Here is a 16,776-nt window from a genome sequence, read left to right as displayed (position 1 = left end):
GCAGTCCCACCCTTGCCCCAAGACTCCAGGTTTCCCCCGAACCATTCAGGTGAACAGGGACCCCCAATGTCCAGCCCTTAAGAAGCCCTTCAGCTCTTTCTCCACAGGAACCACAGCCACACACTCACCTGGATCTACAAACCACACCCCACAGCACAACACAAGCACACCTGTGCCTGCCTCCTTAGCTCCCTAGGGCCTAAAGCCTGCCGTTCACCCAGCAGCTACTGGACAGAGCTGCCTTCTGCCTATAGGACCCACACTCATATCAACAACTCAAGTCCACACAACTGCCCCAGAATCCCACACAACTGCCCCAGAACCCCCACACAACTGTCCCAGAACCCTACACAAAAGCCCAGAATCCCACACAACTGCCCCAGAACCCACACACAACTGCCCAACAATTCTGCACAACTTCCGTAAAACCCTGACATGCCCAACACCCACCCCACCCACGCCAGGTAATACCTATGACATAGCCACCGTCCTAGGCTCCAGCTGCTCGCCGGGGTGTCTGCAGGACTGTGAGCTTCCACTAGCAGGCAAGAAGCTTTGGAGATACTTCCTGTAGCTATGAGGAACTGGGTGGGGGCTGGGCTCCCAGTTCAGAGGGTGCAGAAGTAACCCCCAACTGTGCCAAGCTAACTCCCTCTGAGTCAAGGCAGCAAGGGCATGTGGGGGGGGGTGCACAGCAAAATGGACCCCTGGACCAAGAAGTTATTTCCTGCCTCTCAGGCACTGCAGCTACGGGGTGCAGGCCGCATGAGGGCTCCTCCCAGCTGTGTTTGCCCTGCTGACTCTCCAGGGCTCCAAAACATTTTGTCAATCCATCTGGGCTGAGGCCTGTTTTCTGTGGGTCTTGAGTATGACTGTGCCTCCCAGGGGGCTCCCAGCTTGGCCCCCATCCCTACCTTGGATGCAAGGCAATTCCAATTGCAAGCCTAACCCAACCTTGCTCTGCCGCCTGCCCTAAACCCTGTGGATATCCCACCCTAGGCCAAAGTTTGCCCTCTATGGAGAGCTGGGAACCTAGATGACCAGGGTTTCATCTTCTGCTCACTCCTCCTCAGCCAAGGTGGTCACTTCCTGTCCCCAGTCCTAGGCCATGACTGGCCCTGACTGGACTTGGTGTTTGGGCTTGTGGCCGGGTTCTAGTAAAGATACACAATACCTAGTATTCTTAGGTTCCTGAGCCACCAGTGGATCTGTCACCCCAACTCCAAGGACGTCCTCTGAGGGGTGTTGTCCCAGACACCTCTGCTACAAGGAACTCACTTCCACCACGGGCCTATACCTCAGGTACTCCACACTCCAACACACAGAACTCACCAGCTCCCCGCTGCTCCCCTTAAACCCTAAATTAGGTGGGGCCCTTACACAAAGGGTGCCTCTTTCCCCAGGACCCCCGACGCAGCTTGGCTGATGTAGGACAGACTGGGAACTGGTCCTTTCCCTCCTGACTTTCCCCATGCCCTCCCCCAGGAATCCTCGGATGGTACACAGAGGATCTGGAGAAAGGCTCTACATTTTCACAACCTTCTTATAGCATTAAGCTAATGTCAAGAGGGCAGCGGACAGTCCCTGGTCATAACTAACTGTACATATACGCACATGTGTATACTGCTGGGGTCTTAACTCAGGAACTTGCACACACTAGGCAAATGCTCTACCACCGAGCCACTGAGCTACAGCCCCACCCTCCCGTCACCATCTTGAAAGACTTTCTATAAATCTCATGTCTGCGTTGTTAAAGGGTTTGAAACTGTGTTACTGCTTCTACCATTAGAACAGGGCTGGGGGTGAGGTCAGTGGTAGAGCACTTACTGCCTGGCACACTGGAGTCTTGGTCTGATTCCCTTTTAGCAGAAGGCCAGAGGGAGATGGCATGCTTTTCTTTCCTGAGACAGGTGTCATGTGTCCTAGGCTGGCCTCAAATTCATTATGTGGCCCTGAACTTCAAATCCTGTCTCCACACACCACCATGTCCAGTTTATGGAAAGCTGAAGACACCCAGGACGGCAAGCATGGTGGGCAAGTGTTCTAGCAAAAGAGCTACATCCCCAACTGTGATGTGTGTATTTTAAATCACTAGAATTGAATTCAGGACTGGGTACAGTGGTAAACTGAGTCAGGAGAACCAAGAGTCGGAGGCCAGCTTGAGCTAGCATCCAGTCTCAAAAACAAAGAGGGCTGAGGAGATGGCTCAGCGGGTAAAGCACTTGTCACGTAAGTGTCAGGGCCTGAGTTCGAATCCACATAAAGCTGTGTGGCAGCAGCATGCACCTGTAATCCCAGCACTGCTAGGCAAGATGGCTCAGACAACAGGCAAAGGTGCTCATCCAGTGAAGCCTGCTGATGCAAGTTTCATTCCTAGAACTCTCGTGAAGGTGGAAGGAAAGAACTGATTCAGTAAAGTTGTCGTCCGACCTCCACGTGACCCTGAGGTGTCTGTACCTCCCCCATGGATCATCATGCGCACACACACACACACACACACACACACACACACACACACACACACGTCATAATAAATAAAATTTAAAGTAAAAAGCAAAAGGTGAGAGTCACGGCAGCTTGTTCTCAGTACCAAATACAACGTAACCTCGTCCTTTGTGATTTTAAATATAACACAGTCAGACTTGATTTTTTTTTCTTTTTAAAAAATATTTGTTCTTCTTATTTTGAGACAGCTCTTTTTATAAGCACCTCTGGTTTGCCTGGAATTTGATGTTTGCCAGATTGATCTCAAACCTGTAATTCCTCCTGAGTACTGGAATTACAGAAGTGAGCCACCACACCCTGCAATATAGAGAGAGACTGCTAGCGGAACTGTCATAAATGAACTTGCGACTATCCTGGGCCCTCTGGCCTGACGGAGATTCACATCCCCTCCTGCCCCATCTTGCACAGTGAAGTTGGGCCTGCTAAGTCTCCACAAGGAAGCACAGAGGCTGGCCCATTAGCGAACCCCAGACTCTAGGGACCCTTGGTTTGTCCCCTAAGACAGCATGTGACCCATCTCAGGCTCAAACCTCAAGCCAGAGCCCATGCCCAAGCCCCACCCAGAAGCAGGTCACACAGGGAGGAGGTCTAACCCTCTCACTTGCGAATGCAGAAAGCTGGAAGTCAAAGGGCTAGTTTCAGTGTGTGACAAAGAGCTGCAAAGTGTTCCTCTCAGACCCGCTGACCCATAATGGGCTCACTCCTGTCCCTGACCTTCCCCACGGGTAGGCTTCCATTCATGGGCTCACTCCTGTCCCTAACTTTCCCCACGGGCAGGCTTCCATTCATGGGCTCACTCCTGTCCCTAACCTTCCCCACGGGCAGGCTTCCATTCATGCCTCCCCTCAATACTTCCCCAGGCTTCTGTGCTTTTGCTAGAAGTGGAACCCAGGCTCCTACTACGTAAGGCCTCTGTCAGAGCCATAACCACAGCCCTTGGCTGGACCCTATCGTGTCTCTGCCCCTGCCTCCCTCCCCCTCCACTGCTCCACTCCCACAGCACAGCCCAGAGCCCCTGGACCAACAGAGCTGGTCTCCTAACTGCCCCCTTTTTCTGCCCCACAGTCCCTTCCCCATCAGCATACACCCAAGTCTGCCCCATGCTAACACTGGACTAGCCCCCACCCCCTGTTATAGCAGAGCTTTCCTTGGGACTGGGGCTTCCTGCCCCTACAAGTGCAGGGACTGAGCAAAAGTGTGGCCCAAGGTGCCACAACACGATTCTAGGAAGATCCTCCTGTGACTGCTGCACCCCCACTAGGGGACCGAGAGACTAAATGGGGTAGAAACAGGAAGCCACTGACCACAGGAGGGAGGACAGGCATAGAGGTGACCACAAGATCACAGGCAGCAGGAGGGGACAGATCAGGGTCATCCACGCTTACGTAGTAGGATCTACAACATGTACCCTGGAGGCTGACCACCAGCAATGACTGGTTGGGGAGGGGAGAGCTGGGCAACCCAAGCACCCGCCCATGAGGAAGGGACTCTGGCTCTCTGTACCCAGAACTGGTGACCCCAGGAAATAGAGACCCAGACCTGCCGTTTTCTTAGAAGTTCTCCTGGAACAGAGAGGCTCCCGAAAGTGAAAGCTGAGATACAGGAGAAGATCAGAGGGTTAAGTGGCGGCAGGGCTGGTGAGGGTGGGAGGTGGGGTGAAGTCCTATTTTCTCTGCTCTACATCAGTCTTCCTTCACAGAGCATTCAAAGACTGGAGTCCACACTGTCCAACAAACAACCCCCCACCACGCTGCATGCCCTACCCACAACCCTCGCCCCCTAGAAAGCAGGTGGTGTAACCCACTTTACAGATGAGTAAACTGAGCCCCGGGGAGGTGAAGTAACTCACTGAAGGAGACACAAAAGTCAGAATCTGAGTCAAGGGCTTCCCAGGCCCCTCTGTCCACTCTTAATAATTTATTTGTTTTTATTTTATGGTGTTTTGCCTGCAAGTATGTCTGTGTGAGGGTGTCAGTAGATCTTGGGGCAGATCAGTGGTAGGAATTGAACCCAGGTCCTTTGGAAGAGCAGTCAGTGCTCTTAAATGCTGAGTCATCTCTCCGGGCCCTCCTCCCCGCTCTGATCTCCTCAGAAGGATAATGTATGTGAAAATGGACAGGCCAAAGGAGGACACAGGAGGGCAGAAAGGAAAGAGAAAGCGGGTGTATGCAGGCTGTGCAAGGCCTTGAAGACACTCACCTGTAGTTGGGCAGTGGTGTGCATGCAGAGGCGTGGGATCTGAGTTCCAGGACAGCCAGGAAAACACAAAACTAAAGTAAATAAAAAGACACTGATCTGTACTGTCCAGACAATGGTGAGTGACCAGTACTGAGCACTCAGAGACAGAAGGGGTCTGTCACATTTGATGTGTGCATGTGGAGGCTGGAGTTGCACCAAGTGTCTTCCTCAGTCACTCCCTCATTTTCTGAGAGAGGGTCTAGCTGAACCTGAAGCTCCTCCTACCCAGTGCCGGGGTACCAGCCTTTTTTATGCTGGAGATCCCAACTCAGGTCCTCGTGAATACACACCAGGTATTCAATTGAGTCATCTCTCTAGCCCCGGGAATTCACAGCCACTCTGAGACTGCTTCCTTGTTTTCTGTACTATGAATTTTTTTCCTTTTTTGGGGGAGGGAGCAGCGGTGGCAGGCAGAAAGAGGGGGTGTTGGGTTGTTTGTTTGTTTGTATCCCCCCCCCCAGTGTTTGGTCTTTAGCAATCACCTCCCTCAGCCCCAGAATGAAGACACACCACACACATACCCAGCCCTGGGACAGCGTGGGCAGGGCAGGATCTACAGATGTCTAGGCTAAGAACAGGAGCCACCTGCTGAGATGGCAGAGAGGAGAGTTGGGTAAGGCAGCTGTGAAGTTCACGCTTAGGAATCTCTCAGACATAAGGTTCTGGGGTTCCTGGAGCCTTCTGTAGCTGTCCCAACCTGTCTTCCCAAGTGGAGCTGCCCAGCCACTTCCTGCTGGGGAGCTCACACACAGGAGAGATGCTGGCTCACACCACTTACGCTGCCCACAGCCTAACAGGTCCTAACAGTAGCCAACACCTGGGTCCCGAATCTGAGCCCAGCACCCTCCTCACCTGCCTTGCCCTCACCCTCCACAGTCACCCACTGCGTAGGCGACTCAGACCCCAGCCCTCATTTCCTTTACTGCTGTTCCCCGACAGCCATGTTTCCTCCCAGACCTGGGTTTACACAGCTCCCTCTCCCCAGCTTCCCCAGCTCCCAGGTCACAGTCACCTCATACACTCTCTCTCACCCAACCCAGACGGGGGCAGGCTCCAATTCCCCTATGTCTCAAAGGTGGCCCCCAGTGAAGCTCCTAGCTGGATGGGCATGGACCACAGGAACCCAGGTCACACTGTGGGGTAGCGGCCTTCCCACCACATTCTGCTGGTGCCCGCCAGAGTCCTACCTCCTGCACTAAGTTCCCATCACTCCCCAGATCCTGACCACCTGCTCCTAACACACCAAGCAGTGCCTTATCCAACTCTCCCGGGTTCCAGAGGAGACTCTGAGAGAACAATGGCTAAGCAGGGCCGCAGGGCAGGGCAGGGCAGGGCAGGGCAGGGCAGGGCAGGGCAGGGCAGGAGCAGGACTCAGCAAGTCCACAGCCTGAGCTTTCTGACTCCCTTCAGGTGACGCTAGAAATACCGGAGCAAAGCCCTGCAAGTGGGCCTAGCGGCACTGAGAAATAAGGGGTGGGGCAGGGATTCTTGTTTGATTGACTGAAACGTGGTCTCAACAGTCCAAGCTAGCCTCAGACTTCCTATGTAGCTGATGATGACCTTAGGCGTCTTTCCGTGTGCATGGTGCATGCTTGTGTTTTGAGTGTAGGCACGCACGCCATGGCACGTGTGTGGAGGTCAGAGGTCAACCTCGGATGCCGCTCTTCACCGTCCCATTCGCCTTGTTGGAGAAAGGGTCCCTGGCTGCTCTCTGCTGCATGGGCCAGCCCTCGAGCTTCTGGATTCTTCCGTCTTTGCCTCCCATCTTCCCGTGGGAGGGCAGGAATTACAGGTGAATGTGTCACCGTCGAGGGTTCTGGTGATACAAAATCTGGTCCTCCCACTTACAAGGCAAGTGTTTTGCCCACTGATCCATCTCTTCATCCCAACCTTAAAATTCTGATTCTCCTGCCTCCACCTACCAAGGGCTGGGATTACAGAAATCTTACCATACTGGTTTTGCTGCCCTGAGGATTGAACCTAGAGTCCAGAGCATGCTGGACAAACACTCTACCAAATGAGTTACAGCCCTAGTCCTAAATGAGGGTTTTATCTTCATTTTATGTTATCTGTGTTTTGCTTAAATGTATGTCTGTGTACCATTCAGAGGCTGGGAAAAGAACATCAGATTCCCTGGAACTACAATTACAGACAGTGGCAAGCCACCTTGGATGTGCTGGGAATCAAACTTGGGTCCTCTGGAAGAGCAGCCAGAGCTTTAAATCATTGCACTATCTCTCCAGACCCAAAAATGTGGGTTTTCAGGCCACAGGCAGTACAGACAGGTAAGTGTGTGTTCTGGTCCGGTCCCTGGATGTCCCTAGGTTCAATGGGTCATCTTTAGAGCAGAGGAAGAGGCAGGGGGAGGCGCACTCCACTCTGATGGGGAGGGAGACTATCAGCTGATACCCTGGCACCCCTTCACTAAGCAAGCAGGACCCTCCCAGCTCTGTCCTTCAGGGAGGGCTCCCCTTTCTTCCTGTCAGGACTGGCATCTTAGCTACAAAACTACAAGGCAGCCCACTGAAGGTCCTCACTAAAGAGACTAGGGGCGGACAGTCAGGGGGCTGTGAGTCTAGTAGGGCTCACACGTCATGGATATAGAGGAGGGCTCCACCTGCTGCAACCCCTGGAACACTAAATGCTAAGCCCAATGACAGAATGTACCCCATCCCCCACCAAGGAGCTTGTCAGCCAGAGGGTCTTCTGGGAAAGTCTATAAACGATAAGGTACAGGTCTCCTTCTACAGGGGCAGGTCCCAACCGGTGTGGTAAAAACCCAAGGCCCACTGGCCAAGGCCCAGCTTCCTGCACCCAAAGGCATGACAGCATGTCTCCTCAGTCTCCCTGACTCAGGCCTCTGGCCACCACCCCTCTCTGGAGGGCCGTCCAGACCCTGATCTTTTGCAGACTTGACCTGGGTCTGCTGAGCCACCCTTCATGCTGTTTCCGATGTCCACGGAGCAACCCTTGACCTGGCTCTACGATCCTTCCAGCCCCTAATTCGGGTTCCCCTCAACCGCACCCTGTGTTCATGGGGCTTCTCTTCCATGAGTGTCGTCAGTGGCCCCACCCCCTGAAGCCCTACCCCTGAAGAAGCCCCACCTCCGAAGCCCCTCTATCACAGGACTCCTAGGCTGCCCCCAGAACCCAGGGCTGGTACTGTGCATTTGAAAACGGGAAGCAGCGGGCATGTGTGGTCGCAGGAGCCTGGAGGCCAGGAGGGAGTCAGAGCCACTGAATAACCCACAACGTTCTGTAGACCTCATTGTGGCCACAGTGTGGCAGAAGGTTTAGCGTCAATTCCAGGTGGCCCGCCCCAAACCCAAGCTTTGTAGTCCCGTGGTATCTCAGCTTTTGGGAACTTAAGAGTTGGGAACAACTGCATAGCAAACCGGCCTGGCCCCTCAACTCTCTAAAGCTGTGAAGGACAGACTCACGCAGACTCTCACCAGGCAGCTAACATGGATGAGGGAGCGAGGGAAGAGATGGGAGAGGCCGCACTTGGAGCACAGTCACCCTGCTGGGACCTAGACATTTTTCTTCTGCTTAGTACTGTCCGCTCATGGGGGTGGGTGGGGGCTGAGAAGAGGACGGAGGAAAGAAAAGAATGTCTGGATAGACCAATGCCAGGAGGGGAGACCCTGGCACCAGGGGCTGCAGAGCAAGAGCAGTTCAGCTTTCAACTGTCCTGATCTGGGGACTCATTCACATATTCACATCCCGCAGCCTGGCCAAAGGACATGGGGCCAGGCAAGATTCCAGATGACAGCTCCTGCCATCTACCCCCAGACGATGTCAGGACTGGCCGGAGGGAGAGGAAGATTAGATACACAGAGGGAGGGTAGAAAATGGATCTCTATTCCCTGTACCTTCCCTGGCTCACAGACTTCACCACACACCTGACTTCAGGTGGTCTCTAGACACTGATCTAGCCTGGATCTCTGCCCCAGTTCTGTCTCTTCAGGTGCCGACCATCTGCATACCTTCCCCTCTTCAGCAGCAGAATAGGGTAGGGAAAGTCAGGGGGACAGGCAGGAAATTAATTCTCCAGGAGGTGCCCTTCCTAGGTCTGGGCCCTTGGGGTTGTGGCGGTAGCCAAGACAATGCAACTAGGCCAGTAAGTGTAATAACTGCAGGCATCCCTGCTCCAAACTGATCACATCAATGTCAGGGACCTGGCAGCCCTCCAATCTACCAGTTATTGCAGTGAGGAATCCAGGGTAGGGTTTGAATCTGCTGTCTGCAGAAATCTCCATGCTCAAGGATCTCACTGTGAGCAGTGAGAATGCCGCGATCCCACCAGTCTAAGAAACGGATGGCCCAGAAAATCACCTTGCCTCTCAGCCTCACTTCGCACTCCTATAAAATGGGAATGGACAAGAAAGCAGCTTCTATTGCTGCTATGCCTATCTTAATAACCATTTATTGCCCTGGATGAAGTATTAATGTTATTGAACTAGTCACTTAATTCCATATCCCTTCCCAGATACTTTACCCTTGTGATATAGAACACTTTTGTTTTTTCAAGACAAGGTTTCTCTACGTAGCCCTGGGTGTCCTGGAACTCACTATGTAGCCAAGACTGGCCTTGAGCTCAGAGAGCTGCCTGCCTCTGCTCCTGAGCGCTAGGATTAAAGGTGTGTGCCACCACACCTGCCTCAGAAATCTTAATTATAGAACAGTTGTTCTTTCTGACTTATGACCCAAAGGATGACAGGTATTTCACAAGAAAGCTGCAGATGAGGAGCCCTGAACTGTGGCCCCACAGCATACCTGAATTATCATCTAAGAGACATTTGTCTCCTTGGGCAGGGTCTGTCCTTCCCAGAGTCCCAGTTAGAATGTACAGATCTAGGGGCTTAGCTGAGGAGGGGGTCCGTTTGAGTCAGCTGTAAGTCTGAGAATATATATGCATGGAGGGGACTCTGGGACCTCCCGTCTTCACGGTCAGATACCTGGTGGCCATTCTTGGCACAGACCCCTCATGTTGTCTCTGGAGGGTCTGAGTCTGGCCTCATGGTCTTGGAAGGAGCCGAGAGGAACTGGCAGCAGCCGTACCCCACATACACACTGCTCTGAGGACATCCCGTCAGTTCCTCAGAAATCTGAAGCAAGACAGACAGATGGGTCAGTTGTAGGGCAAGAGGTACCAGCCTCAAACAGCCCAGTACCCAGTCCAGGCTTCCAAGAGTTAAGACCCAGAGCAAAAGGGGGAGGCAGGGTCAGTGCTGGACAGGCGGGCCTGGAGCCCAGGGCCTGCTTCCCTTCCCCCTCCTCTAGGAACAGAGGCCACTTGTTTGGGTATTGGCGGCTGCCTTTGAGCTCAGTCAAGGGGGAGTGGAGTGGGGAAGAAGCCCTAGAGAATGGGAGAGACTCCTCCCTCCCTCCCTCCCTCCCTCAGGCAGAGGCCTAGGCAGCATCGGCATCATTGCTGTCAGTGCTCTGGGCCCCTTCCTCCAGGACTCTAGGGCAGGATTCACACTGGCCCGACTCTTGCTTTAGCAGTTGTCCTTGGAATGAACGGAAAGCCAGACTTGTCATCCCACCCCTCAGACGTGGAAAGGTGGAGAGGGTACTAGAAGTCCAGACGCAGATCCCTAGCTGGTCTTACCCTGCAGTCATCTTCACAGACATCTAAGGCAACCCTTCCCAAGTCTTGCCATACCCAGAACTAAAAACCAAGCCAGCAGGCCACATCGGAACCCCAAAATCTCAGAGAACATGGGGATTTGGATGAGGAGCAAACTTGTGAGACCTCTGTAAAAAGGCTGATTTGTGATGGAGAAGTATGGTTGGACCCCAAGGGATGAGGGCCAAGTAAGGAGGCCTGAATGTCCAAATGAAACCTGGGAGCATTGGGAACACTTCCCTCCACCTCAGACATCAGTAGCCTACCTGGGACATCTCACTTGTACCCTATTCCATTGGGGAGCAGGGTCCCAGGCCAGGGTCCAAATAAAGTCCAACCCGGCCATGAGTCCCAAGGATTAGTTCTTAGCAAACCCTTCCCTTCCCTCCCACCCCTCGCAGCCACACCCACCTCCTCGCCTTTCATCAAGTTAGAGAATCCCTTCCTTGCCACAAGCTCTTGCTCACACTCCGCAGTCAGTTTTTGCAAACAGTCACTTAACTACCAAAGCTCACTCCAGGCATCCTCTCCTCCCCAGGTCTGCACCTGTCCACACCTGTCTCTGGGTTCTGCTGAGTTTCTTTTACCCTGTAATGATGGTGCTAGGATGTCAGGCTTCCCCTAGCACGGCATTCGCTGCTCTCCAGGTATCAAGGTCCCTGGGACCCAGCAGCAGTCAAATCCTTACCTCCCAAGCTCAGTCTGAACCCTCGAACCCCAACTATGGGCATTAGGGAAGGTTCCCCAGGACACCGGATTTAGGGGAAACATAGGACAGAAGCCTACTGTGCTGTGTCCTAATCACCCAGCAACCAAACCTACCCATGGAGATCTGAGCCCAAACATCCTCACCGCTCCAGATGCACGGCAACCCTGCTCTAAGCCCATCCACCCACTCCTAGCCTGACCCCATTCAACGATCACACCCCTGCTTTCCCTGCAACTGGGCCAGGTAGGCTCTAGAGAAACTGTGCCCCCATTAACTGATGAAGACTTGAGGTGCAGAGGACGGAAGTAGCCTGCCCAAGGTTACCAACGCCCCAGGTCCAGGGCTAAAGTCCTTCAGCTTTGCGAGGCCGTAAGGCGTGTCCGCGGTCGATCGGGTGGGAGCCTTCAGTTCTCAGGTGGGAAAAACCAACGCCACCCGACGCGACTGGCTCCGCAGCCTTCAGCCTGCGAGCCCGCAAGCAGAACAGCTGCCGGCTGGAAACCGTGTCAACCAGCTCGCCCTCCCCGTCCCTTTGGACCTGGCCGGACGCCTCCACCTCCGGAGGTGGCCCCACCTCACTCCATTCCCAGGCAGGAGAACGCACCAGATGACCACGGGTTAAGTGCCCCGGGCCTCACCATTCCCTTCTGAAGAATGGGGGCAGTGCAAGCCACAGCTGACGACTGGGAGGCCCAGCAACCTAACTGACCTGTTTTGAGCGAAGAGAACTCCACGCGGGGAACCCGGGGTCCCGGAACCGTCTGTCACAAGAGGCCGCTGCCAACTCGCGGCAGCGGTCCGGGCGCGCCCACCTCGCCCGGCGCTTCCGCCCGCCCCACGTGACACTCCGGGGACCGGAGGGCGGGGAAGGGGCAGGGAGCCTGCCGGTCCCGCCCCCAGCCTAGTCCAGATCCTCGGTCAGCTGGACCGACTTGCCCGCCGGGTTTGTCTTTCCCTTGCCCTTCTAGCTTGCTAAGGCTTTGAGGCCCGTGACTACTACCCCGCCCTTGCTGAGACTCCACCGGTCCTGATCCTTGAGTCTTGCCTGACACCCCTGTTCTGGTGAGTCTACCCCTGGGCGAGGAGACACACACAGACACACATCTAGTCTACCCCTGGGCGAGGAGACACACACACAGACACACATCTAGGGGATAGGAGGCCATTGGAGGCAAGACAGCCATGGCTGGTGACCACCTTCCCTGGGAGTCCTGCACCTGCTGCTGTCCCCAGGGCCACATCTCCCTGCAGAGTGTGCTGGCAAAGTGTCCCACCAGAGTCCGGCAGCTTCTCACCTCCTCCCCACCCAGGTGAAACGCCCAGACTTGACAAGTATTTCTGGGTCCTGGCGCTAGCCTAACCAGAGGCCTTAACTTAGCTGGGCTTCCATTTTTTCATAAGTACAATGGACCTATGTGGAAGAACACCTCTCAGCAGGGTGGGCCAAGGGCTTTGCCGTGAAAGGAGGGAGAGAGGGTCTACTCCATGTTCTCTCTAGTCTCGGTTTTCACATTCGCTTACCTGTAAAAGCTATCACCCTAGGTTATCGGCTAGGAAATGAGAGTCTGCAATTTTTCAGGGTGTTCTCAAAGTTAAAGACCATTGTGGCATGGCTACAGCTGGAATTTTCCAGGTGATAGGGCCTCCTGTCCCGGCCTCTCTCTACAGAAACTGTTCCTCTGGGAAAAACTTGCCTCTAAACTGACTGTTTTCCCCAGGGATTTCCAGGAGAGATTAACAGGGTCAGATTTGGGAAGTACTTCCTTCCAGACTTCAAGTTCTTGTGGTGCCAAAGATACCAGAGACAAGCAGAGCCTAAGACCCACTCTGGGGCTCTGGACATCCCTTGGGCAGCAGATGAGCCTCAGACAGCAGAGACAGCCCAGGCCTCCCTCTAGAGCTCAGAACAGCCAGTGGTAACATTAGTGAGGGCTGGCACCTGGTCAGAGGAGGGAACCCCACAATTCCTGTCAAGAGCAGTCTAAGACCTTCAACACTAAGTGCCTCTATGTGCAGTGGAGATGTCTCCTCCTCCTCCTCCTCCTCCTCTTCTTCTTCCTTCTCCTTCTCTTCCTCCTCCTCCTCCTTCAGAGCACACTGTCCTACCTCAGTTCTCAGGCCTTCAGCCCTTGCCTTTGACCTATGGGTCCCTCCTCTTCCTTCTGCCATGACAAGAGCCAGAGAGTGTGCCAGACCCAATAGTCCATAGCTAAAATGGACCAGAAGTCTGTCACACAGTAAAAACCTGACCTCTGGCCGGACCAGCTCCTCACAGAGCCCTGGGAAACAAGTCAGTGTGCAAATGGACAGGGGGAAAGGAAACAGACCCCATCCTGCAGTTACACAAGCAGAAACACGATGCCTACGGTACAAAGGTCCAGTGAGCAATAATAGTATTAAGGAAAATTACTGTAGAACAAGGCGTCTGCTGGGCAGATGAGAAGCAGGCACAAGAAAGAGCTGGCTGGGGCTGTGTGGTTTGTTTATTGGGGCCATGTCCAGTCAGGCCACAGCTACCTGAGCAGGAGCCCAGTGCCCCCAGAAGGCAGGTGGGGGAGGGAGGAAGTGCAGAAGGCCCAGTGCCCCAGGGCTTCCTGTCTCGGTCTGTTGCAGAGGGGCTGTACTCAGGTGAGTGAGGTGTCGTCATCGCTGCCTTCTCCACCTGCACCGCCTGCTCGCTGCTCCTCGCGGCTCTCTGCCACAGCACTCTCGTCGATGTTCTCCAGGGAGTCTGCATGCTGCACGGACAGCTCTGACAGCGCCAGGCTGGGCAGCGGGCTCTGCTCTGGGTGCAGCCACGGCTTGAAGTGTGGCTGGTGTTTCTGCTTCCACTCGGGATACTTGATACAGGCCTTGTACATCCTCTTCATGGCCTGTAGGCCACGTGAACATTGTTAGGGGGGCCTAGAGGCCAGCACTTCTCCACACCCCTCCAGTACCCTCCAGTGGTGCGCAGCAGCCCCAGTGTCTCATCAACCAGAGTTAACTCTGCCCCTGCACACGGATAGCTGCCCCTCCCCCATGTCCAAAATTCAAAGCCACTTACCTTGGGAGCCAGGAACTGAGATGATTTATTCACCACCCACTTGGGTAAGGAGCCTGTGGGGGCAAGGATAAAAGGTGGCCTTAAGCACCTAGCCCCGCCCACTGCCAGAGTTTGCAGGGATGCCACCCCTTCCTCCTCCATGATGTTCTCAAGTCCCCTCTACTGTCTCTGCCGAGTTCCAGCTGCAGAGAAGAACCCTAGGGTCTTAGGTGACCACAAGTGTTCTAACCCACCAAGCTCCAGCCCGTCACCTTCTTCCCCTCACACTGATAACCCAGGACTGCCCCTGGTGCTCAGCCTCTCTCCTGCCTGTCCTTCTGGGCCTCCTAAGACCCCATAAACCCAGCACCCCAGCCTGACCTAGTCCAGCTCTCCATCAGGCTCACTCCCAGATACCTGCTCTGTATGCTCCTTACAGGCCAAGAGACACGGGGTATCACCCCACTCACCCTGCTGTGATGCCCACCCTGGACTAGCCAATATCTGCTGGAGGGGGTTGGGCCCACAAACAGGGAGTAGGCCTCTGGGAACTGGGGGCAGAGGAAGGGTCATGGCATGCATCCCTGGAGCACTGAGGAAGGAGAAGTGCAGGCAGCTAGCGAGGTTAAAGGTTGTATGAACATCGAGGTGGCAGAAATCCTGGGCAGAGACTCAGGCTATACTCAGGGCAACAGAGTCACAGTGGCATTTTAAGCGGGTGGTGAGTCAGAGGAAACTAGAGGTTTTTGTTTTTTTGTTTCCTCTGGTAGCTGGTTTGGACAAACAAAGTAGGTGCGTACCAAGAACAACAGGCTAGGAGCTATGTCAGAGGGTGAAAAGGTAAGAACCAGGGGCTAAGTTTGTTAGCACAGCCCTGCAATCCCAGCAACTAGAGCTGGAGGCAGGATGGTGATGAGCTCAAGGCCAGCCTGGGCTAAAGAGTGAGACAGGAGGAGAATAAGTATTGGGTTTGGGACCAGACAAGGAGAAGCTGGCCCCACCTAACGGCAAGAGCTGGGCAGAGGTGATCTGAAGAAAAGGTGGATCTTGGGAGGCTGCTGGCGAGCTGGAAGTTGAACACAAATCTCCAGTGTCTAGAAGATATCCGGAGGAAGATGCCTAGGAGGCAGATGAGTGCTCAGCTGTCATGGAAGTGAGGTGAAAGGCCAGGCCTGGAAAACCCAGGCCTCTGGGATGGGGCTGAAGGAGACAGGGCAGGACGGGTCCAATGCCTGGAAGGAGCAATGCCTGCCTCGGAGGTCCTTTCAAACTACTAGCTGTGAACACAGACACCCCCAGTACTGCATGGCTCCTAACAGATGGCCTGGCAGATCAAGTTCATGTCCTGTACAGGGTGGGCGCTCGTTAATGGACTGCAGAGGCAAGCCCTCACCTTTGGGATCCACTTGGGCCAGATAGGTAATAACACAGCTCTTGGGCCCTGTGCTCTGGATGAGGTAGCCCGTCTGGATGGAAACGGCTCGGACCAAGTCTTTCCTAGGTGGGTATTTCTGGCGATGGAAGACACAGGGAGGTGAGATTTAGGTGGGGGCAGAGGAACCCTTAAAGTCATGCACTTACACACACAACACACACACACACACACGCGCGTGCACACATGCACAGACTCATAGCTGTTCACATCACTTGGCTTCTAATCTAAGGGTTAAGGGAGAAGAATCAGATCAGGTTGTCTTTGCCCCTCTTACAGCTGTGTCTGTGCCATCAGCACAGTACAGAGCTAAGTCAGGGTTTTCATTGTTTGTGGGCACTCAGCCCTTGCCTAGGCTCACCTGCCCTCTCTGCTCCAGGGTCCTGCCATGGAGCTCCTGCTCCCCCATTTCTAGGCCAGCCACACCAGTTCACACCCTCACCCTTTCTGCCCACACTGCCCTGTCCATCATCCTTCTGCACATCCAGGAGGGCAACTCACAGGATGCTTCACTGAGTAGTTCATAATGATGTAATCAGTGCCCATAGGGAGCCAGGAACGGAGGGTGATGACATCACGGTTCTTCAGAGGCTTGGGACACCTCCCTGCAGAGGGCAAGAAACAGTTCCAGGCTGCTGGCCCATCTTCTGGTAAGGGAGGGAGACTTGGGGATCCTGTGAACTGTCAGCCCTCCCCATTCAGACAGGTACCACAGACACTCTGTGGAACCAAGGAGGTCACAGGAGAACCCTGTCCTGCTATCTCTGCCCACCCTGTCCCTCAGGGCCTCACACAGCCCTTACCTTATTGTTCCGACATATCTGAACATGTGAATATATTTGTAAGACAGACAGTACTGTGATCACATGTGCATAAACATGTGTCTCTGTGGTACACGGCATGTGGCTACGAGTCGTATGCACTTAGAGGTCCCCATACACGTGTGTGTACATGAGTGAAAATATGTTTGTACGCCATAGGAGGGGGCAGCTCTCTGTCTCAGCATGCAGGTCTCTGAGCAGCCCAACCACAGGAGTGACCACAGGGAGGGGAAGTTAGAGGAGGAGACCTGGTGGGAAGCTGAGGGGGTTGGAGTCTTGTATGCCTGCTCACAAGAGTAATATCCGACGTCGGCGTTGACAGTCAGGCGGGCGATGTCGAAAGTCTCAATGACATTGCTGTCCCACTTCTTCCGGTATTCTATGTCGTGCAGGACGTCGTAAAGCGTCTCAGCT

At 54.3% G+C, this 16,776-nt stretch overlaps 2 protein-coding genes across 5 annotated transcripts in view; both read right to left on the bottom strand.

The window, feature by feature from the left end:
• Positions 1 to 11,913, bottom strand: part of Arap1 (ArfGAP with RhoGAP domain, ankyrin repeat and PH domain 1) — a 59,714-nt gene extending 47,801 nt beyond the window's left edge. For all 4 annotated transcript variants that reach the window (XM_013354362.2, XM_013354361.2, XM_026790108.1 and 1 more), the window contains exon 1: positions 11,794 to 11,913. The gene's annotated coding sequence lies outside the window, so the exon portion shown is untranslated. The remainder of the gene's footprint in view (positions 1 to 11,793) is intronic.
• Positions 11,914 to 13,617: 1,704 nt separating this feature from the next.
• The window catches only part of Stard10 (StAR related lipid transfer domain containing 10), a 24,939-nt gene continuing 21,780 nt past the window's right edge, over positions 13,618 to 16,776 (bottom strand). Inside the window, exons 4-8 of the mRNA XM_026790094.1 lie at positions 16,655 to 16,774; positions 16,043 to 16,146; positions 15,503 to 15,620; positions 14,131 to 14,183; positions 13,618 to 13,957 (exon numbers count right to left, since the gene is read on the bottom strand). Of these exons, the coding sequence (XP_026645895.1) occupies positions 13,709 to 13,957; positions 14,131 to 14,183; positions 15,503 to 15,620; positions 16,043 to 16,146; positions 16,655 to 16,774 (644 nt within the window). The 3' untranslated portion in view covers positions 13,618 to 13,708. The remainder of the gene's footprint in view (positions 13,958 to 14,130; positions 14,184 to 15,502; positions 15,621 to 16,042; positions 16,147 to 16,654; positions 16,775 to 16,776) is intronic.

The sequence above is a fragment of the Microtus ochrogaster genome, unplaced genomic scaffold (assembly GCF_000317375.1).
Source record: "Microtus ochrogaster isolate Prairie Vole_2 unplaced genomic scaffold, MicOch1.0 UNK41, whole genome shotgun sequence".
NCBI lineage: Eukaryota > Metazoa > Chordata > Mammalia > Rodentia > Cricetidae > Microtus > Microtus ochrogaster.
This window is presented reverse-complemented; position numbering and strand designations above follow the sequence as displayed.